The following is a 23,673-nucleotide window of genomic DNA, read 5'->3' on the forward strand; positions in this document are numbered from 1 at the left end:
GATGGACTGGTCAACTGCAGACAGGTTGAAAAGGTTGAGGAGGGGATAATTTGCAAGCACAGTTGGGGTCAAGGGTTGTTTTTTTTGAGGAGAGGGGTGATGACGGCAGATTTGAAAGGGAGGGGCACAATACCTGAGGAGAGAGAACCGTTAACAATATCAGCTAACATGGGGGCCAGGAAGCGATGTTAGGGGGTCAGCAGTTTAGTGGGAATAGAGTTGAGGAAGCAGGAAGTGGGTTTCATGGACAAGATGAGCACAGAGAGCTCATGAGGAGAGATCGGAGAAAAACCAGAGAAACTAGAGGGTTCAGGGCTAAGGCAGTGGAGAACCTCAGTGGAAGTTAGGCCCGGTGGGCTAGGGTTAGTGAGGAAAGTGGCAGAGGCAACTGAATGGTCTCAATCTTTGTGACAAAGAAGTCCATGGGCTCCTCGCACTTATTGTTGGAGGTGAGGGTGAAGGAGGCGGGGGAGAGGGGTTTACGAAGATGGTTTGTAATGAAAAAGAGATGCTGGAGGTTATCTTTGAATACCAGATGATCCTGGAAGAGTGATCAGTTTTGGCAGAAGGAGAGCAGGACGAGAGCAAGTCCACCTGGATCTTGCGGTGAATGGCTGAACCAGTTGTCTGCCTAAATGTTGTGTTTTGCGTCCTTTGGACTTAAGGGAGTGGGAGATGAGGGCCGTACCGGGGGAACAGTCAGGGTGCGAGAGAGAGAAATGGTTTTACTGGGGATGGGGCATCAATGAAGGGGGTGAGGGGGTGACTGAGCAGGTCAGTAACTGCAGAAATGAAGTGGCGAAAACAAGGTAAGTACCTCGGAGGAGAGTATTTCCTGGGGGTGGACACGGAAGGCCCTGGGGTTTGGGTGAGGAAAGGGGAATGTGAGTGGAGAGGGATACAAGGAAGTGATACAGGATGGCCTTATAGGTGATGCTTTCTGAACGAAAGGGAAATTGGGAAATTGCACTCCGCTTCCATTGAGGGGGGGGGGGGGGGGTAAGGCCAATTCTGCGGCAGGAGCAGGACTTCCACGCTGGGGGCTAAAATTCCCGGCCCCAGAAGGTTACCGCCCCCATGATGGGAGCCAGTGCGGGGAGGCAGAGGGAAGTTGAGGGGAGACGGGGGCGGGGGATGGAGGGGAGAGTCGTGGAGGTGGGGGGGGGGGGGTGGTGGGGGTGGAGAAACCCAGGGCGGGGGACAGGAGGGGCCACATTGCAATGGAGGTCTGGGGGGGGGGGGGGGGGCGAAGTGTGATGGACGGGCGGGCCTGGGGGCTCTGTGCCTCGGTGCGGGGAGTGAGGGTGGACGGATTGACTGCGCAGATGGTGGATGTGGTGTGGTTGGCGTCGCCAGGGGCGTGGCTCCGGGGGTTCAACTTCCGGGGGTGTTCGACATTTGGGAAGGATTCTGACGGGACGGGGCGGGGCGGGTGCGGGGGGAGTGTTCCTGGTGTTGGGTGGGTCCGGAGCCGGTGGGGGGCAAGCTCTTGGGATAGGGGGGGGTGGGCTGTTTGGCGCTGGGATGGGGAAAGACTTCTTCACTCGGGGAGTTGTTGGCCTGTGGGGTTCCCTGCCGCGGAGAGTTGTTGATGCCAGTTCATTGGGTGTGCTCGGGAGGGAGTTGGATGTGGTCCTTGCGGCTGGAGGGGTCTGGGTGTGTGGAGGGGGCGTGGGGGGGGGTTGCTGGGGTGAGTGATCAGCCATGATCTTGTTGAATGGCGGTGCAGGCTCGAAGGGCCGAATGGCCTACTCCTGCACCTATTTTCTATGTTTCTATGAACATACCTGTGACCGCAACTCTCCGAGACCATCAGCTCATCTTTAAAAAAAAAACTGAAAAAACAGCATGGCGTGCAAACAGACGGGACAGGCGAAACAGCGTCGTTTTTGTTTTCTTCCAAAATGCAGAAATAGTGTTTATTTTTTTGTATTTTTGTCTCAATCACACAGCAATCGCCGAGACCAACTGCTTATGAAGCAGTGCTCCCACCCACAACCGCGGAACAAGGAAGCGTCTCCCGAATGATTAGAATCCCAGCACACAGACAAGAGTTATTCATTTTGTGGAGGTAGCCCTGCATTGGACTGGCCCAAGACAGTCGCTCTGTATCTTTGACGCAACTTTCGCACCGCTGAACCATCACTGTCCTGTTTATTTATTTTACAGGCACACACACACACACACACACACACACACACACACACATATATATATCTCTATATATTCAGCAATGTAAGCTTCTGCAAAAAAGAAGCAACTTATATTTCACACATTCCCAGTTGAATGAGACCAGAAACATTTTTAAACCTTTCTTTTTTTAAAAAAAAAAACTTCCCCCTAACTTTCTCCTGTTTGCACTGGGAGAATTTAAACTATTATTGGTATCGCAGGCTAATTCGGATTTTTAGCTCTCTTCCTGCACCCCCACCCCCGCTTCACAATCAAAAATAGCAGGTCGCCTCACAACCCCGGGCAGCACACTCGCCTCTGAGTCAGAAGGTCGTGGGTTCAAGTCCCACTCCCGAGGCTTGAGCACAAAAATCCAGGCCGACACACCCAGTGCAGTGCTGAGGGAGCGCCGCGCTGTCGGAGGGGCAGAGCTGAGGGAGTGCCGCGCTGTCGGAGGGGCAGAGCTGAGGGAGCGCCGCGCTGTCGGAGGGGCAGTGCTGAGGGAGTGCCGCATTGTCGGAGGGGCAGTGCTGAGGGAGCGCCGCGCTGTCGGAGGGGCAGTGCTGAGGGAGTGCCGCACTGTCGGAGGGGCCGTCTTTCGGATGAGACGTTAAACCGAGGCCCCGTCTGCTCTCTCAGGTGGACGTAAAAGATCCCACGGCCACTATTATTCGAAGAAGAGCAGAGAGAGTTCTCCCCCATGTCCTGGGGCCAATATTTATCCCTCAATCATCGTAACAAAAACACGTGATTATCCGGTCATTATTATGTCGTTTTTTTTCTGTGCGCAAATTGGCATCTGCCTTTCCTACATTACAGCAGTGACTACACTTCAAAAAAATTAATTCATTGGCTGGAAAGCGCTTTGAGACGCCCAGCGGTCGTGAAAGGCGCTATAGAAATGCAAGTCTTTAATGCAACGGGTTGAATCTGCCCTGTGTAGGCCAGTTAATGGTTCCCCTGGCCTCCCACTTCAGAATACCATGGTGATGGGGGGGCAGGGGCTGAGCATTGCAGAAACGGCCCGATTTGATAGCAACGAGACAAGACACACTGTACAGACTGGAATTGGCTGCGTCGTATTATTTAAAAAAAAGGCCAAAGGTCAGCAGAGGCAAACTGCGGAATAATCGTGGGAAATTAATAAAGGCACGTCAACGGGGTGGGTGGGGGCAGTGTGGTATCTCGCAGCCAAAGATAGTGCCCCTGAAGACACCATTGTCTTTTCAAACAATTTAATTTAGGCTGCTTTGTAGGCCTCATCCAATTATTTATTAGCTCGCAGTCACAGTTGCCGTTGGTTACGGTAGGACTGGTTTCTCCTCACCTGTGTGTTCCAGTCATTAAATGTCAAGTTATCCGAGGTGATTTGATGTTCCAGCTTCATTACAGTGAGGTTATCAACTTGCTGGGGGAGGGGCGAGAGTGGTGCTCAGCATAAAGATTGTGGCCAGGGCCTCCTGTCTCGAACGATTACAAGTGGGGACATTTCTCCCCCGCCCCCCCCCGCCCCTGTCTGAGGCCAGTAAAGTCACAGTTACATGGGTTGCCTGGAAACCCAATTCAGCCACGACATTACAAAATTTGGCTCGCGAGGATCGCATCAGGCTTGCGAGGGCCTCAAGGCAACTCTCAAGGCCTGTCCTCTAGGCCGATTCACAGAGGGTCTGCGGGGCAAGGGGGGGGGGGGGCGGGAAATGGGCCTATTTTTCACGAGCCTGTCAGACAAAGCCTGAGGCGAATGTAAACGATGCCAAAACCAGTCACACACACACGCGCGCGCGCGCGCGCGGAGCGGCCATTTCGAGAGGGCACGCGGCCGTTGCCAGGGGTAACGGTGCAGCCAGCAGACTGCCCATTCGCATCAAGATAGAGTTGAAAGCCTCTTGTTTGCCAGTATGCTAACGACGGTCTGCGTCTGCGAGGGACAAAAGGACTTAGTGTTGCTACATTCAACGAGCGATTTAAGAACAATTGAGGCACCGACAATGGAATCAGATTGTCAAAAGAATTTCGGGCGGTTTTCCAAAAAAAAAAATACATATAAATACTCCCAATGGCTTCACTGAGGATTAGCGTTCATGTGGCTCCCAGCATTTGCAACAGCAGTTAAACTCAGCTGGATTTAAAGGAACCCACAGCCACTATTTCGAGGAAGAGCAAGGGGGTGGGTGGGGGGTGGGAATGGGGAGGGGTGGTTATTCCTCCCCCCCCCCCCCCCAGGTGTCCTGGGACCACTATTTGTCCCTCCACCATCATCATTAAAAACTAGCTGATCTGGTCATTGTGGGAGCTTGCTGTGCGTAAGCTTTGGCTGCTGTGTTTCCCCACATGACAACAGTGATACACTTTGGAAAAAGTACTTCATTGGCTGTAAAGCACTTTGGGACGCCCGGAGGCGCTATAGCTATATATAACTTCCTTTTCTCCTTTCATTAAAATAACATTCAGGAAGAATGGAGTGTGGGGTGGGGGGGGGAAGCGCGAATTATAAAAGATTTCAGAGAAGTTCGGTCGCGATCATCCTATCTTCTCCTCCCCGCTCCACAAACTTTTTCTTGAAGGCATTGATTTAAGTTTTGGGGGGGGGGGGTGGGGGGGCAAGGAGAATGGGTGTTTCCCTCCATTGCCTCACCCACTTGCCAAATCTTTATCCGAGCGTGGTGGGCAATTCAACAGTGGAAGGCATCACCTCCAAACTCGCTCCCCACCCCATAGTCGCACGCGCGATGTCTGGTTTCCCGAGGGGCGGCTGGACAGTGGTCAGGAGTGGGAAACCCTAGCTGATATCCCACTCCACTTCCCTTCCCTTCCCTTCCCCTCCCACCCCCACCCCCGCTCAACCCCTCACCCTAGCCCAAGCGATACCGAGGCCAATTAAAGGCACCCCCCACCCCCCCCAACCACATATTCGAGCCTTCCTTTCAAAACTCGGCGACAGAGACTCTAACCATTGGTCAACAACAACAAAAAATAACGTGGGTATCATCATCATCATCATCAAATCACTACTAGGCCGGAACGTGAGACATTCCTCGTGTTCCAACTGGGGTGTCCCCGGCTCCTGAGGTCCATGCAAGTCCGTGATTGCGCCCTCCTCCCCTCATACAATGCAGACGTACTTCTTCCACCAGGACTTTGACAGGGTCCTCATTTTGTTGGCCGTCAACATCTTCATCCGGCGCTCGCTGCCCGCCCGGCTGTCGGAGTAGCGCAGGCCGCACAAGATGGCCATGTCGAAGACGTCCTTCAGGTTCTTCTGGGTCAGCGAGGAGCACTCCACGTAGGCCACCGCGTCGGCCTTCTCGGCCAGGGCCCGGGCCGCCCCGGGGGCCACCGGCTTCTCCTTGCACTTGGCCAGCTCGATCAGCACCTTGACGTCCTCGCGCAGGTCACACTGGGTACCCACCAGGACCACGGGGGCGGCGGGGCAGTGCTGCCGGATCTCTGCCATCCACTTCTCCGTCACGTTCTGGAAGGACGAGGGGCTGACCACGCTGAAGCACAGCAGGAACACGTCGGTCTTGTGGTAGCAGAAGTGCCGGAGCTTGTCGAACTCGTCCTGGGGAGGGAGGGAGGAGGAGACGGAGAGAAGGTTTAAACACAAGGGCAGGAGAAACAGGAGCAGGAGGAGGCCATTCGGCCCCTCGAGCCTGCTCCGCCATTCAACGAGATCATGGCCGATCTGATCATGGACTCAGCTCCACTTCCCTGCCCGCTCCCCACAACCCTTTACTGCCTTATCCTGAGATGAAGGGGTTGACTTATGAAGAAAGGTTGGGCCTATAATCATTGGAGTTTAGAAGAATGAGAGGTGATCTGATTGAAATGTATAAGATTTGGATAATCCTGCTACAACTGTACAGGGCGTTGGTAAGACCACACCTGGAGTACTGCGTACAATTTTGGTCTCCTTATTTAAGGAAGGATATACTTGCATTGGAGGCAGTTCAGAGAAGGTTCACTGGGTTGATTCCTGAGATGAGGGGGTTGACTTATGAAGAAAGGTTGAGCAGGTTGGGCCTGTACTCATTGGAATGAGAGGCGATTTTATTGAAACGTACAAGATACTGAGGGGGCTCGACAGGGTGGATGCAGAGAGGATGTTTCCACTCGTGGGGGAATCTAGAACTAGGGGCCATAGTTTCAGAATAAGGGTTCAGAATAAGAACTGAGATGAGGAGAAATTTCTTCTCTCGGAGGGTCGTGAATCTGTGGAATTCTCTGCCCCAGAGGGCTGTGGGGGCTGGGTCACTGAATATATTTAAGGTGGAGATAGACAGATTTTTGAACGATAAGGGAGTGAAGGGTTATGGGGAGCGGGTGGGGAAATGGAGCTGAGCCCAAGATCAGATCAGCCGTGATCTTATTGAATGGCGGAGCAGGCTCGAGGGGCCGAATGGCAGACTCCTGCTCCTATGCCTTTTGTTCACATGTTCTGATCTGATCTGATCTTGGGCTCAGTTCCACTTCCCCGCCCGCTCCCATTAACCCTTCACTCCATTATCTCTCAAAAATCTGTCTAGCGCCACGAGCGAGCGAAACGAGGGTGAGAGAGGCGAGAGAGGGGGGAGAACGAGCGAGAGAGCGAGCCTTAGAGTCAGAAGGTTGTGGGTTCAAGTCCCACTCCAGGGACTTGAGCACAAAAAAAAAATCTATGGCTGACGCTCCCAGTGCAGTGCTGAGGGAGTGCCGCACTGTCGGAGGGGCAGTGCTGAGGGAGCGCCGCACTGTCGGAGGGGCAGCGCTGAGGGAGCGCCGCACTGTCGGAGGGGCAGTGCTGAGGGAGCGCCGCACTGTCGGAGGGGCAGTGCTGAGGGAGCGCCGCACTGTCGGAGGGGCAGTGCTGAGGGAGCGCCGCACTGTCGGAGGGGCAGTACTGAGTGAGTGCCGCACTGTCGGAGGGGCAGTGCTGAGGGAGCGCCGCACTGTCGGAGGGGCAGCGCTGAGGGAGTGACGCACTGTCGGAGGGGCAGTGCTGAGGGAGCGCCGCACTGTCGGAGGGGCAGCGCTGAGGGAGCGCCGCACTGTCGGAGGGGCAGTGCTGAGGGAGCGCCGCACTGTCGGAGGGGCAGTGCTGAGGGAGCGCCGCACTGTCGGAGGGGCAGTGCTGAGGGAGCGCCGCACTGTCGGAGGGGCAGTACTGAGTGAGTGCCGCACTGTCGGAGGGGCAGCGCTGAGGGAGCGCCGCACTGTCGGAGGGGCAGTGCTGAGGGAGCGCCGCACTGTCGGAGGGGCAGTGCTGAGGGAGCGCCGCACTGTCGGAGGGGCAGTGCTGAGTGAGTGCCGCACTGTCGGAGGGGCAGCGCTGAGGGAGCGCCGCACTGTCGGAGGGGCAGCGCTGAGGGAGCGCCGCACTGTCGGAGGGGCAGCGCTGAGGGAGCGCCGCACTGTCGGAGGGGCAGCGCTGAGGGAGCGCCGCACTGTCGGAGGGGCAGCGCTGAGGGAGCGCCGCACTGTCGGAGGGGCAGCGCTGAGGGAGCGCCGCACTGTCGGAGGGGCAGTGCTGAGGGAGCGCCGCACTGTCGGAGGGGCGGTGCTGAGGGAGCGCCGCACTGTCGGAGGGGCAGTGCTGAGGGAGTGCCGCACTGTCGGAGGGGCGGTGCTGAGGGAGCGCCGCACTGTCGGAGGGGCAGCGCTGAGGGAGCGCCGCACTGTCGGAGGGGCAGTGCTGAGGGAGTGCCGCACTGTCGGAGGTGCCGTTAAACCGAGGCCCCGTCTGTTCTCTTGGGCGGATGCAAAAGATCCCACTGCATTATTTTGAAGAGGAGAAGCAGGGGAGTTCTCCCCGTTGTCCTGGGCCCAATATTTATCCCCCAGCCATCACTGAAATACATGATCTAATCTCTGCAAATCGCTGCTTGTGGGAGCTCGTTGCAGTTAAGCTGCTTGACGCACTTGCGTACATCAACAGTGATAGCATTTCAACGGCAATGCATTGGCTGTAAAGTGCTGTGGGATGTCCTGACGACCGGGGGGGGGGGGCGGGGGTGGGAAGGCGAGAGCTCGGTATAAGCAAATTACTCACTTGTCCGGCAGTGTCACACAGCTGTAGTCTGATCGGGGTCCCGTCAACCTGGACGACAGCTACAACACAAAAAACACCCAACTTGGGTTAGATTAAGGACGCAGTTATTTGCACGGTCAAAATGGCAGCATTGTCTCTAATTGGCTCTCTATTGTCACATGACCCGATTGCTGATTGGTCCCCTTGGAGGAAAAGCCACACCAGATTAATCCGCAGGGGTCTCGGAGCCATACAGGGGGGCGGGTACCACCACTGATCTGGAGACCATGAGCTCGGTGCCAGGTTTGAGATCCTGCTCTTCAAACACTCTCTTCCTCAGGCGCACTGAAGGCGGTGTTGGATTCAGTCAGCGACTTCTGTCCTCGCTGTTTATATTCCAAGTACAAACAGCGGAAGGAGCACACGACAACCCAAGCACCCCCTCCCACCCACTCCGTCCCTCCAACCACCGTCTGCCCCACCTGTGACAGAGACTGTGGGTCCCGCATTGGACTCAGTCGCCTTAGGACTCTCACTGGCGTGGAAGCAAGTCTCCCTCAACTCCGGGGGGGGGGGCGCGGGGGGAACTGCCTCAGAAGTAGAATCCTCACGGGAGCCGAGCGTTCCTGCCTCTTGGAGCAGATGAACTCAGTGCCGATGGAATAGATTTCAGACATGTGACCCGAGTAGTCACTGGGCTTCTGCTAGTCTCCAGAAGGGGGAACCCACTCAACCCAACACAATTGCCGTGCCACCCGCCAGTCGTGTCTCATGTGGGTAGCACATAAAAGAAATAGGAGCAGGAATCGGCCATTCGGCCCCTCGAGCCTGCTCCGCCATTCAATATCACGGCTGATCTTCGACCTCAACTCCACTTTTCCACCCAATCCCCATATCCCTTAATATCCAAAAATCTATCAATCTCTGTCTTGAATATACTCAACGACTGAGCTCTCGAGGGTAGAGAATCCCAAAGATTCACCACCCTCTGAGTGAAGAAGTTTCTCCTCATCTCAGTCCTAAATGGCCGACCCCTTATTCTGAGACTGTGTGACCCCTGGTTCTAGACTCCCCAGCCCGGGGGAAACATCCTCCCTGTCAAGCCCTGTAAGAATTCTGTATGTTGCAATGAGATCATCTCTCATTCTTCTAAACTCTAAGAGATTATCTAGTCTACTCAGCCTAGCACTCTCGCCTCAGAGTCGAAAGGTCATGGGTTGAAGTCCCACTCCAGGGACCTGAGCACATAAATCTAAGCTGACACCCAGTGCAGTGCTGAGGGAGTGCTGCACTGTCGGAGGTGCCTCTTTCAGATGAGACGGTAAACCGAGGCCCTTCTGCTCTCTCAGGTGGATGTAAAAGATCCCATGGCACTATATCGAAGAGCAGGGGAGTTCTTCCCAGTGTCCTGGGGCCAATATTTATCCCTCAATCAACATAAAACAGATTATCTGGGTCATTATTACATTGCTGATTGTGGGAGCTTGCTGTGCGCAAATTGGCTGCCGCATTTCCCACATTACAACAGTGACTACACTCCAAAATAAAAATACTTTAATATTCGCTAAAACGCTTTGGGACGTCCCGAGGACGTGAAAGGCGCTATCGAAATGCAAGTTTATTCTTTTCTTCGCTGGAGACTTCAATGCTGGTGGGGTGTTACCTCTAGATTTGATCACTCCAGCGCACTCCTGGCTGGCCTCCCACATTCTACCCTACGTAAACTGGAGGTGATCCAAAACTCGGCTGCCTGTGTCCTAACTCGCACCGAGTCCCGCTCACCCATCACCCACTGTGCTTGCCGACCCCGTGTCCTAACTCGCACCGAGTCCCGCTCACCCATCACCCACTGTGCTTGCCGACCCCGTGTCCTAACTCGCACCGAGTCCCGCTCACCCATCACCCACTGTGCTTGCTGACCTATCTTGGCTCCCGGTTAAGCAACGCTTCGATTTCAAAATTCTCATCCTTGCTTACAAATCCCTCCATGGCCTCGCTCCCCTCCCGCCCCACAACCCCCCCCCACAACCCACACTCCCCCCCCCTCCCCCCGAGATGTCTGCGCTCCTCTAATTCTGCTCTCCTGGGCATCCCTGATTATAATCGTCCCACCATCTCACGGGCTGTTGCCTGGGCCCCAAGCTCTGGATCTACCTCTCTTACCTCTCTTACCTCTCGCTCATTGAAACCTACCTCCTTGACCAACCTGCCCTAATTTCTACTTATGCACCCCGGTGTCAAACTTGTGTCTTATAACACTCCTGCAAAGCGCCTTGGGACGTTTCACTACGTTAAAGGCGCTATATAGATACAAGTTGTTGTTGTTGAAACCTCATGACCTCCACCTGAACCTGGGAGGGCTTTGAGTGGAGACGTTGGACCAGTGATGACGACCCCTCACCACCCACCCTTCCCCCATCAGAAGCCTCCGACAAACAGCGCCTTGACACAACCCAATGAAAATGGGCGCTCGGCCATGAGTAACAGCGTGACACCCAAGGGTGGAGTCAACGGCCTTGAGCGTTGTGGGTGGGAGGGCGTTAGGGTGGCGGTAACGAGCACTGAAACCCGATAGGAAAAGAACTGAGAAGGTGGGAGCCACTCACACTCACACTCACACTCACACTCACACTCACACTCACACTCACACTCACACTCACACTCACACTCACACTCACACTCACACTCACACTCACACTCACACTCACACTCCCGACGGGACTTACTTTTAAAACCTACTCTGGGAAATCCAGGTGCAATCAAAGACTTTTAGACTCTGTATCGGAAGGACAATGTTCGGCAAGAGATTTCAGTCAGCGCCCTGTGCAAACACGCCTCGCGGGACATCAAAGGGAACAGGCTTCACAGCACAGCAGCGGTGAAAAAAAAATAAACAGAGAATGTCAAGGTCCACCAAGTCTTGTGATGGGGCCTCGCGGCAGGATTGAGGGGAGGGAGCGTAAACACGTCGTGCAGATTGAGATCAGCTGGTGACATTCTCCATCTCCCCCCCACCCCCCCCTCCCTTCCGCCTCTTTGCCTCTCGATAGGTATGGGAAAATATCAGTGACTCACGAGAACAAATACAGCTTTTGATGTACCAGCGTGGGGAAGTTCCGAGCTTGACCTTGTCGAGTTCGTTGATGACCAGTAATCTTAGACTCGTAGGCAGGGTGGGAGGGGGAAGGAATATCTCACCCAGAGCCTTCACCTCTCAATGGCAATTGTTAATGTATTTGCTTCATGGGCCCTTTGCTTAAGAATTCATAGCAACACATTGCTATTAAGAACTAGTTGGTTTATTAGCAAAAGGTTTAACAATCACACGACACATTACCAGTTCATCCACCAGGCTCACAACCACCTGCCTCATCCCCCGAACCCAATTGGCCGGGGTTTTATTGAGTCTTGTGAACATCACGTGACTGGCTGAGCCCCTCCCAATTCAACAGCTCTACAACTATTTTAATTAAACTATAAAGCCGAGCGCCTCCTTATTAAAAGGAGCACTGGAACTGACAAATTAAACTTTGTTAAACGGCCAAATTAAAATTTGGTTGCCGGGGGTGATGACGCACTCCAATCCCTCCGCCACCTCTCGCGGAAGGCCGCGAGCGTACCGGTGGACACCGCGTGCTCCATCTCCAAGGACACCCTGGCTCGGATGTAACCGCGGAAGAGAGGCAGGCAGTCGGGCTGAACGACCTACTCGACCGCCCGCTGCCTGGACCGGCTGATGGCACCCTTGGCCGTGCCCAGGAACAGTCCTACGAGGAAGCCCTCGGACCTACCCGCTCCCCTCCGCATAGGGTGCCCAAAGATCAGGAGCATGGGACTGGAGTGCAACCAGAATTTGAGGAGCAGCCCCTTCAAATATTGGAATAGGGGCTGCAACCTCACACATTCCATAAAAACGTGGAACACTGACTCCTCTAGACCGCAGAAGTTCAACAGCTCTACAAACCCGTGAGCATACGCACAGGTGCAGACATTACAGCAATGCTCACTGGCTCGCCGGTGATGCCACCCTCCCCAGTTGAATAGCCTGCCGCAACGCTCAGTCTGGGCTCAGCAAAATTTGACACCGAGCCACACGAGGAGATAATAGGACAGGTGACCAAAGGCTCCATCAAAGAGGCAGGTTTTTAAAGGTGCGTCTTAAAACAGGAGAGAAAGAGGCGGAGAGGTTTAGCGAGGGAGTTCCAGAGCTTGGGGCCCAGTCCGCAGAAGGCACGGCCGACAATGGTGAAGCGATGGAAATCGGGGATGGGCAAGAGGAAAGAATTGGATACCACCACTCTTACAAGGTACAATAATGCACGGACAGGATACAGGGAGCCAGCGGGCCAGGACCCTGCTTAGCACCAGTTTTCTTCCTGGGCTCCAGCAGCTCACAAGTGCTCATTGCTCGTGAGCAAATATGGCAACCGTGCTGCTCTCCATTCTCACCTATCCGTTCCCCGAACCAGATTAACCTTCCAGGGAGCCCAGTTCCAGTGATCCAATGAATGGGCGTCATCAGGACCCAAGTCGCCCTTGGGAGCGTGGGCAGGAGCATTGGCGGATCCCTGGTACAGCAGAGCAGTGGGAAGGTCCTGGCGGAATTGCGACGAGTGAGTGATCGGGGCAGAGCAGCGATGAGGGATCGCGGCTGAGATTTGGTGGGCGATTGTGGCGGAGGTGCGGCGAATGTTTGGTGCGGAGGAGCGGTGAGGGATCGTGGCGGAAGTGCAGTGAATGAGGGTACGGGACCCAGAGTCGTCGAGGGCCCAGGGGGCAGCACGGGCCCAGCCCACACTGTGCGATATGTGCGTGCACTAGGTCCGTGCAGCAGAGCTGGTCTCCGGTCGACCTGGTTAACCCTTGCCACTGGACCAAGCTCTGTCAAGCCCCGTGTGGTGGCTGGTGTGCAACGGCCACCCCACGTTAAAAAAATCCACACACAGGCATCCTCCACCCCCTCAATTGGAGTTCAGGACTGGAACATTGGGTCCTTCATTGAAACATTTGTGGACTCATGTGGAAGCAAGTCATCCTCGTTCGAGGGACCGCCGATGATGATGATGAAGTGCCTTGGGAGGTTAGACTACGTTAGAAGTGCTGTATAAATGCAAGTTGTAATTAAAGGTAAAGCTATGGACAGTACTGGCATTCTACCATTAGATGTCACTAGTTTACGCTTCTCATCAGTACATTATGTCCGTGTTGTGCAAGGCCTCTCAAATGCGTCACTCCTCATACGGAGGCTACAAAAACCTTGAAAAAAAAGTCCATGGCCTCTCCCACTCATAATCCGGTCAGCGTGGTACTGATTATTGCTGAACTTTTGATTCCAACATTGGGACTGCAGAAAGCTGGAGGGACGCCCTCATTTCAGGATCCCACATTCACACTGCAGGCAGCAAATGGAGGTGTCTCGGCTCCCCAAGGGAAGCAAACGTGTCCTGGCCCATCTGTGGGCATCGGTTCAGGATCACATCGGTCTGAGTACCGATCTATACCTGCCCCTCCCCAACTCCCCCGCCACTGCTGTGCCCTGTACAAACTGGCCTCCCAGCCTTCAGCGAGACGCAAGAACGCGCGCAGTTACTAGCTCTCGTTAAACAAATCATTGCACTCAATCGGTCAGCGGTTTCGATATTATGGTTGAAGTAACGGGCTGGGCTTAAAACGACCCTGCACCATCACTGTATAACCCTGGGGTACAGTACTGGTGGGTACAGGTCTGTCACTGTATAACCCTGGGGTACAGTACTGGTGGGTACAGGTCTATCACTGTATAACACTGGGGTACGGTACTGGTGGGTACAGGTCTGTCACTGTATAACACTGGGGTACGGTACTGGTGGGTACAGGTCTGTCACTGTATAACCCTGGGGTACAGTACTGGTGGGTATAGGTCTGTCACTGTATAACACTGGGGTACAGTACTGGTGGGTACAGGTCTGTCACTGTATAACCCTGGGGTACAGTACTGGTGGGTACAGGTCTGTCACTGTATAACACTGGGGTACAGTACTGGTGGGTACAGGTTTGTCACTGTATAACACTGGGGTACAGTACTGATGGGTACAGGTCTGTCATTGTATAACCCTGGGGTACAGTACTGGTGGGTACAGGTCTGTCACTGTATAACACTGGGGTACAGTACTGGTGGGTACAGGTCTGTCACTGTATAACCCTGGGGTACAGTACTGGTGGGTACAGGTCTGTCACTGTATAACACTGGGGTACAGTACTAGTGGGTACAGGTCTGTCACTGTATAACACTGGGGTACAGTACTGGTGGGTACAGGTCTGTCACTGTATAACCCTGGGGTACAGTACTGGTGGGTACAGGTCTGTCACTTTATAACACTGAGGTACAGTACTGGTGGGTACAGGTCTGTCACTGTATAACACTGGGGTACAGTACTGGTGGGTACAGGTCTGTCACTGTATAACACTGGGGTGCAGTACTGTTGGGTACAGGTCTGTCACTGTATAACACTGGGGTACAGTACTAGTGGGTACAGGTCTGTCACTGTATAACACTGGGGTGCAGTACTGTTGGGTACAGGTCTGTCACTGTATAACACTGGGGTACAGTACTGGTGGGTACAGGTCTGTCACTGTATAACCCTGGGGTACAGTACTGGTGGGTACAGGTCTATCACTGTATAACACTGGGGTACGGTACTGGTGGGTACAGGTCTGTCACTGTATAACACTGGGGTACGGTACTGGTGGGTACAGGTCTGTCACTGTATAACCCTGGGGTACAGTACTGGTGGGTATAGGTCTGTCACTGTATAACACTGGGGTACAGTACTGGTGGGTACAGGTCTGTCACTGTATAACCCTGGGGTACAGTACTGGTGGGTACAGGTCTGTCACTGTATAACACTGGGGTACAGTACTGGTGGGTACAGGTTTGTCACTGTATAACACTGGGGTACAGTACTGATGGGTACAGGTCTGTCATTGTATAACCCTGGGGTACAGTACTGGTGGGTACAGGTCTGTCACTGTATAACACTGGGGTACAGTACTGGTGGGTACAGGTCTGTCACTGTATAACCCTGGGGTACAGTACTGGTGGGTACAGGTCTGTCACTGTATAACACTGGGGTACAGTACTAGTGGGTACAGGTCTGTCACTGTATAACACTGGGGTACAGTACTGGTGGGTACAGGTCTGTCACTGTATAACCCTGGGGTACAGTACTGGTGGGTACAGGTCTGTCACTTTATAACACTGAGGTACAGTACTGGTGGGTACAGGTCTGTCACTGTATAACACTGGGGTACAGTACTGGTGGGTACAGGTCTGTCACTGTATAACACTGGGGTGCAGTACTGTTGGGTACAGGTCTGTCACTGTATAACACTGGGGTACAGTACTAGTGGGTACAGGTCTGTCACTGTATAACACTGGGGTGCAGTACTGTTGGGTACAGGTCTGTCACTGTATAACACTGGGGTACAGTACTGGTGGGTACAGGTCTGTCACTGTATAACACTGGGGTATAGTACTGGTGGGTACAGGTCTGTCACTGTATAACACTGGGGTACAGTACTGGTGGGTACAGATCTGTCACTGTCTAACACTGGGGTACAGTACTGGTGGGTACAGGTCTGTCACTGTATAGCACTGGGGTACAGTACTGGTGGGTACAGGTCTGTCACTGTATAACACTGGGGTACAGTACTGGTGGGTACAGGTCTGTCACTGTATAACACTGGGGTAGATTTTATACAAAGCTCCCGTGAGATTCCATGATCTACTATAGATCCATGAAGATTAAACGAGTGGACAGTATTGTTACAAGTGTATTATTAAGCATTATAGCACTGTTTGCGTCCGTCACACAACCTTGGCACTAAGGCCGGAAACATACCCGGCGGCCAGATTCCGTTAGAGTTCAGATATTTTTCTAAAATTTCTAATTAGTTTAAAAAAAAAGGGATCCAGACATTTAAAGACCCCGTTTCCCATCGCTAAACCCGTGGGGGGGGGGGGGCGGGGAGGCAGGATACTGAAGCTGAACAAAGAACAGATGCTGGCCAACCCCCCCGCCTCCACACACTCACTCAAGGCCACACAGGAAAGCAAAACTTCAACCCGACTCTGTGAGCCCCCCCACCTCCCCGAGGACCCCCGGTTATACACAGGCAAACCTGTTTTTTCCTCTCCTGAAGCTGCTGACTCCAGACTGAGCTGATTCGTCGCCACTGGTCCATCAGTCAAGCACCCACTCCAGAGACTGGAGCACAAAAATCCAGGCCGACACTCCCAGTGCAGTGCTGAGGGAGCGCCGCACTGTCGGAGGTGCCGTCTTTCGGATGAGACGTTAAACCGAGGCCCCGTCTGCTCTCTCAGTTGGACGTAAAAGATCCCAGGGGCACTATTTCGAAGAAGAGCAGGGGGAGTTCTCCCCGGTGTCCTGGGGCCAATATTTATCCCTCAATCAACATAACAAAAAACAGATTATCTGGGTCATTATCACATTGCTGTTTGCGGGAGCTTGCTGTGCGCAAGTTGGCTGCTGCGTTTCCCACATTACAGCAGTGTCTACCATCCAAAAGTATTTAATTGGCTGCAAAGCGCTTTGAGGTGTCCTGAAAGGCGCTATATAAATGCAAGTCTTTCTCTCGTTCCCCTCAAGCTCCAAATATCCCACCCCAAACTCTCGTCTTCCTCCTCCCTGTATCTGCTAAAACGTTCTCATCGCACCCTCTCCTAACCCAACTCTTTATAGAATTCATGGAATGTTCCAGCACAGCAGGAGGCCATTCGGCCCATCGTGCCTGCTCTGTGAAAGAGCGATCCAATCAGTCTCCTCTGTCCCCATCGACATGCAAAATTTCTCCTTTTCAAATATTTATCCAATTCCTCTTTTACTCAATTTAGTATTGAATCTGCTTCCAACCCCCTGTCTCAAATCTGTGTCCTCTGGTTACTGACCCTCCAGCCAGTGGAAACAGTTTCTGCTTATTTACTCTGAAGAACACCTCATCATTTTGAACACCTCTATTAAATCTCCCCTCAACCTTCTGCGCCCTGAGAATAACCCCAGTTTCTCTGGTCTCACCACGTGACTGAAGTCCCTCATCCCTCGTACCATCCAGGTAAATCTTCTCTGAACCCGCTCAGAGCAGGCTCGAGGGGCTGTATGGCCTACTCCTGCTCCTATTTCTAATGGTCTCTCCAAGGCCTTGACAACCTTCCTAAAGAATTGGATACATTTACTCCAGGTGGGGCCTGAGCAATAATTGATAAAGGTTTACCATAACTTCCTTCCTTGTGTATGTTCAAGGCTGAGATCGATAGATTTTTGGATACTGGGGGAATCAAGGGATATGGGGATCGGGCGGGAAAGTGGAGTTGAGGTCGAAGATCAGCCGTGATCTCATTGAATGGCGGAGCCGGCTCGAGGGACCGAATGGCCGACCCTTGCTCCTAATTCTTATGGTCTTATATACTCTGTCTCTATTTTCTTCTCAAAATTATAGGACTCCTCACTTTCCTCAGTCGTTCCTTCATCCTGCAAACTACAAACTTTTAAACCGCAAGATAATATCACCTCAAAACTAAATTTAGCTCCTCTTCTCCTGCTCCAACTGTACAGGGTATTGGTGAGGCCACACCTGGAGTACTGCGTACAGTTTTGGTCTCCTTATTTAAGGAAGGATATACTTGCATTGGAGGCAGTTCAGAGAAGGTTCATGTGGTTGATTCCGGAGATGAAGGGGTTGACTTATGAAGAAAGGTTGAGTAGGTTGGGCCTGTACTCGTTGGAGTTTAGAAGAATGAGAGGCGATCTTATTGAAATGTACAAGATTCTGAGGGGGCTCGATAAGGTGGATGCAGAGAGGATGTTTTCCCTCGTGGGGGAATCTAGAACTGGGGGCCTAGTTTCAGAATTAGGGGCCGCCCATTTAGAACTGAGATGAGGAGGAATTTCTTCTCTGAGGGTTGTAAATCTGTGGAATTATCCGCCCCATAGAGCTGTGGAGGCTGGGTCATTGAATATATTTAAGGCAGAGATAGACAGATTTTTGAGCAATAAGGGTTATGGGGAATGGTCAGGGAAGTGGAACTGAGTCCATGATCAGATCAGCCACAATCTTATTGAATGGCGGAGCAGGCTCGAGGGGCCAAATGGCTGACTCCTACTCCTATTGCTTTTGAGTTCTTTAAAGATGTAACAAGCAGGGTGGATAAAAGGGAACCAGCGGATGTGGTGTATTTGGATTTCCAGAAGGCATTTGATAAGGTGCCACATAAAAGGTTACTGCACAAGATAAGAGCTCACGGGGTTGGTGATAATATATTAGCGTGGATAGAGGATTGGCTAACTAACAGTAAACAGTGAGTTGGGATAAATGGGTCATTTTCAGGTTGGCAAATTGTAACTAGTGGGGTGCCACAGGGATCAGTGCTGGGGCCTCAACTATTTACAATTTATATTAATGACTTGGATGAAGGGACCGAGTGTAATGTAGCCAAATTTGCTGATGATACAAAGATGGGTGGGAAAGCAAGTTGTGAGGAGGATGCAAATAATCTGCAAAGGGATATAGACAGGCTAAGTGAATGGATAAAAATTTGGTAGATGGAGTATAATGTGGGAAAATGTGAGTTTATCCACTTTGGTAGAAAAAAATAAAAAAAGCAAATTATTATTTAAATGGGGAGAGATTACAAAGTGCTGCAGTCCAGAGGGACCTGGGGGTCCTTGTGCATGAAACACAAAAAGTAATCGTGCCACTACAGCAAGTAATCAGGAAGGCAAATGGAATGTTGGCCTTTATTGCAAGGGGGATAGAGTATAAAAGCAGAGAAGTCCTACTACAACTGTACAGGGTATTGGTGAGGCCACACCTGGAGTACTGCGTACAGTTTTGGTCTCCTTATTTAAGGAGGGATCTAATTACATTGGAGGCAGTTCAGAGAAGGTTCCCGAGGTTGATTCCTGAGATGAAGGGGTTGTCTTATGAAGAAAGGTTGAGCAGGTTGGGCCTGTACTCATTGGGAGTTTAGAAGAATGAGAGGTGATCGTATTGAAACGTATAAGATTCTGAGGGGGCTGGACAGGGTAGATGCAGAGAGGATGTTTCCCCTTGTGGGGGAATCTAGAACTAGGGGGCACAGTTTCAGAATTAGGCGTCGCCTATTTAAAACTGAGATGAGGAGCAATTTCTTCTCTGAGGGTTGTAAATCTGTGGAATTCTCTGCCCCAGAGAGCTGTGGAGGCTGGGTCATTGAATATATTTAAGGTGGAGATAGACAGATTTTTGAGCGATAAGGGAGTCAAGGGTTATGGGGAGCGGGCGGGGAAGTGGAGCTGAGTCCATGATCGGATCAGCCATGACCTTATTGAATGGCCGACTCCCACTCCCTCTCATCTGGGTGCTGTCCTGTACTATTCTTCTGAATTAAACAGCTCATAGGTAGTTATGTAATTTAAATCTTATCAGCTCCCATTTCGAGGCCACACGGGTTGCTGTCGTTCACTGCACCAGTCAGAATCGATGGGTCAAGGTGGCACGTGGGCAGGCAAGCCCAAATACAAGTTGCCGTGTCTGCATGGATCTGGCCCGGATGGTCATAAAGTGGGGCATCTCTGAATGATAGACAAGTGCTCTATGCTTAGGGATAAGGCAAATGGATGAAGAATATAGTGACAGCTTTACTCTGTATCTAACCCTGTGCTGTACCTCCCCTGGGAGTGTTTGATGGGACAGTGTAGAGGGAGCTTTACTCTGTATCTAACCCTGTGCTGTACCTCCCCTGGGAGTGTTTGATGGGATAGTGTAGAGGGAGCTTTACTCTGTATCTAACCCTGTGCTGTACCTGCCCTGGGAGTGTTTGATGGGACAGTGTAGAGGGAGCTTTACTCTGTATCTAACCCCGTGCTGTACCTCCCCTGGGAGTGTTTGATGGGACAGTGTAGAAGGAGCGTTACTCTGTATCTAACCCTGTGCTGTACCTGCCCTGGGAGTGTTTGATGGGGACAGTGTAGAGGGAGCTTTACTCTGTATCTAACCCCGTGCTGTACCTCCCCTGGGAGTGTTTGATGGGACAGTGTAGAAGGAGCGTTACTCTGTATCTAACCCTGTGCTGTACCTGCCCTGGGAGTGTTTGATGGGACAGTGTAGAGGGAGCTTTACTCTGTATCTAACCCCCTGTACCTCCCCTGGGAGTGTTTGCTGGGACAGTGTAGAGGGAGCTTTACTCTGTATCTAATCCTGTGCTGTACCTGCCCTGGGAGTGTTTGATGGGACAGTGTAGAGAGAGCTTTACCCTGTATCTAACCCTGTACTGTACCTGCCCTGGGAGTGTTTGATGGGACAGTGTAGAGGGAGCTTTACTCTGTATCTAACCTGTGCTGTACCTGCCCTGGGGGTGTTTGATGTGACAGTGTAGAGGGAGCTTTACTCTGTATCTAACCCCGTGGTGTACTTGCCCCTGGAAGTGTTGATGGGAGTTTCCCTCACAAACACACACACCACAGAACTTTGTTGAAATTTAAAATTCAAACTTTTTACATCAGAAATGAAGGCATCAAAGAAATATACAAACTGACCACTGTGGGCTCATTTTCTACATTACAACAGTGACTGCTAATGTTTTAAAAAAAAGTACTTCACTGGCTGCAGATGTCCAAAGGTCACAAAAGTTACTGTAATGATGCAAGTCCTTTATTATTTTTCCCCCTTCACCGACTTTAAGTGGTGAAACTACCCAAAGACATTAATGCCAGCCTGCTGCAGGAAGAGCACCGAGCATAGCTCAGTGGGCAGCACTCACTCCTCAGGCCAGGAGGGGTGGGTTCCAGCCCCACTGCAGGGTCTTGGCACACACAATCTCTCAGCTGCGGTGCTGAGGGAGTGCTGCACTGTCGCAGGTGCCGTTAATCCGAGGCCCCGACCGTTGCTTTTGGATTACGTTGAAACTCCGAGTTAAAAAATAACTGGCCGTTTAATGATGTTATTGGGATCTTCATATAGCACGAGTTTGCAACTTTACATTGTAGTAACTGTTAAATACGGACAGGAAGCCCTTCTGCGATATTTTAGGAGAGGTGATATATAAATACATCCATTAAATACATACAGAAAGTCCCTTCGCAATACCGTAGGAGGTGATGTGTGTGTGTGTGTGTAAAAATACATCCAATATTAAATACTTACATGAAGCCCCATTGCGATTATTTTAGGTGATATTATATAAATTCTTGCAATGTTAAATACATACATGGTGTCCCTTTGCAATATTTTAGGAGGTTATATATAAAATACTTGCATTAAATACATACAGGGTGTCCCTTTGCAATATTTTAGGAGGTTATATATAAAATACTTGCATTAAATACATACATGGTGTCCCTTTGCAATATTTTAGGAGGTTATATATAAAATACTTGCATTAAATACATACAGGGTGTCCCTTTGCAATATTTTAGGAGACGATATATACACATACACACATATATAAAAATGACGAATGTTTGTATTTAATATTGAACGTTATCGTTATATATCACGTTCTTTTATTAAATACATACATTCATCATTTTTAAAAGCAAATTAAACTCCCAAATTAGCTTTCCATAATATAAATTTATTCAAATACCTACCAGAAAAGTCATCAAAGGCGGTGGGGACATACTTGGTGGGGTAACCATTGGTGGTGTAGCTGACCACCAGGCTGGTTTTGCCCACTGCCCCATCTCCCAGTAAAACGCATTTGATAAAACGTTCATGAGGGCAGCCGTTCCGTTTGGGCTTGTGCGGCGGCACCGGGGGAGCAAACCCTGCTCGGTAGTCCAACAAATCCTGGGGAGGCATAGCTCACTTCTTCAACAACAAAAATATATATAAAATAATCTTAGAATAAAAACGTGAGCTTAGAAAAAAAAAACTCCGGGCGCTATTCACAAGCTGGAAAAAAGTTTTGAAAAAGTTTTGACAGAACTTTTTCGCGTCTCGTCAATTCAGTGAAACTGACGCGGTGAAAGGGATCCGGGGCTGGCAGCTGAACCAACTCCTGAAACCCAATCCTCTCTCTCACTCTCGTTCCCCCACCTTTACCCCAGAGTTCAAACGCTCTCGATCGCGTCGCTCCTCTCTGCCTGGTCCCTTTTATAAACCCAAGCCGCTTGTCTCCACCTCCTGCTCCAGATCTCGACAGGACCCGCGCCTCCCCGTCTCTCCCAACTCCCAACTCTTAAAGGGACAGAGCACGCTTCAATTCTGCTTTAAAGGGAGGTGGTTTTTTTCAACTTTTCTATGTTTCTAAATATGGGCAGAGTCGCCCCCACCCGCCCCACTCTCTCCCATGGGGATCCCTATAAATATCGTCAGAATCCTCCCAGTGCAATTATTGTGCATCATGACTGTGCTTTCTCTAAGCAATCAACAACCTGTATTTATATAGCGCCTTTAACGTATTGAAACATCCCAAGGCCCTTCACAGGAGTGTAATGAGATTTAAAAAATTGACTCCGAGCCGCATAAGTAGAAATTATGGCAGGTGACCAAAAGCTGGGTCAAAGAGGTCGGTTTTAAGGAGCGTCTTGAAGGAGGAGAGAGAGGCGGAGAGGTTTAGGGAGGGAGTTCCAGAGCTTGGGGCCTAGGCAACAGAAGGCACGGCCACCGATGGTGGAGCGATTATAATCAGGGATGCTCAAGAGGGCAGAATTAGAGGAGCGCAGACATCTCGGGAGGTTGTGGGCCTGGAGGGGATTACAGAGATAGGGAGGGGGCGAGGGCCATGGAGGGATTTGAAATTAAGGATGAGAATTTTGAAATCAAGGCATGGCTTAACTGGGAGCCAATGTAGGTCAGTGAGCACAGGGGGTGATGGGTGAGCGGGACTCGATGCGAGTTAGGACACGGGGCAGCGAGCACAGTGGGTGATGGGTGAGCGGGACTCGATGCGAGTTAGGACATGGGGCAGCGAGCACAGGGGGTGATGGGTGAGCGGGACTCGGTGTGGGTTAGGAAACCGGGCAGCGAGCACAGGGGGTGATGGGTGAGCGGGACTCGGTGCGAGTTAGGACACGGGCAGCGAGCACAGGGGGTGATGGGTGAGCAGGACTCGGTGCGAGTTAGGACACAGGCTGATGAGTTTTGGATCACCTCTAATCAGGATATACAGCACAGAAACAGACCATTCAGCCCAACCAGTCCATGCCGGCGTTTATGCTCCACTCGAGCCTCCTCCCGTCTTTCCTCATCTAACTCTATCAGTATAACCCTCTATTCCCTTCTCCCACATTTGCCTGTCTAGCCTCCCCTTACATGCATCTGTGCTATTTGTTTCAACTACTCCCTGTGGTAGCAAGTTCCACATTCTCACCACTCTCTGGGTAATGGTTCCCATATTTACAACAGTGACTACACTCCAAAAGTGCCTCATTGGTTGTAAAGCGTTTGAGGCATCTGATTGTCGTGAAAGGCGCTATATAAATGCAAGTCTTCTTTCTCTCCCACAGTAACTTCCC

General features: G+C 51.7%; 1 protein-coding gene across 1 annotated transcript; it reads right to left on the reverse strand.

The window, feature by feature from the left end:
- Positions 1-5,074: 5,074 nt before the first annotated feature.
- On the reverse strand, positions 5,075-22,304 carry rhoub (ras homolog family member Ub). The gene is made up of 3 exons (XM_070867780.1): positions 21,805-22,304; positions 8,201-8,259; positions 5,075-5,734 (listed from the first exon to the last, which is right to left on the reverse strand). The coding sequence occupies exons 1-3, from the start codon at positions 22,013-22,015 to the stop codon at positions 5,276-5,278; spliced, it is 729 nt and encodes a 242-aa protein (XP_070723881.1). The 5' UTR covers positions 22,016-22,304; the 3' UTR covers positions 5,075-5,275.
- Between the last annotated feature and the right edge of the window lie 1,369 nt (positions 22,305-23,673).

The sequence above is a fragment of the Pristiophorus japonicus genome, chromosome 26, assembly GCF_044704955.1.
Source record: "Pristiophorus japonicus isolate sPriJap1 chromosome 26, sPriJap1.hap1, whole genome shotgun sequence".
Lineage (NCBI taxonomy): Eukaryota > Metazoa > Chordata > Chondrichthyes > Pristiophoridae > Pristiophorus > Pristiophorus japonicus.

Bases quoted from the DNA above. Each gene is read 5' to 3' on its own strand.
- rhoub (XM_070867780.1), bottom strand. From the start codon at position 22,015: ATGCCTCCCCAGGATTTGTTGGACTACCGAGCAGGGTTTGCTCCCCCG. The intron at 8,260-21,804 runs GTAGGTATTTGA...TTTGTGTTGTAG, and splicing joins CGCCTTTGATGACTTTTCTG to CTGTCGTCCAGGTTGACGGG. The intron at 5,735-8,200 runs GTGAGTAATTTG...CTCCCTCCCCAG, and splicing joins TGTGTGACACTGCCGGACAA to GACGAGTTCGACAAGCTCCG.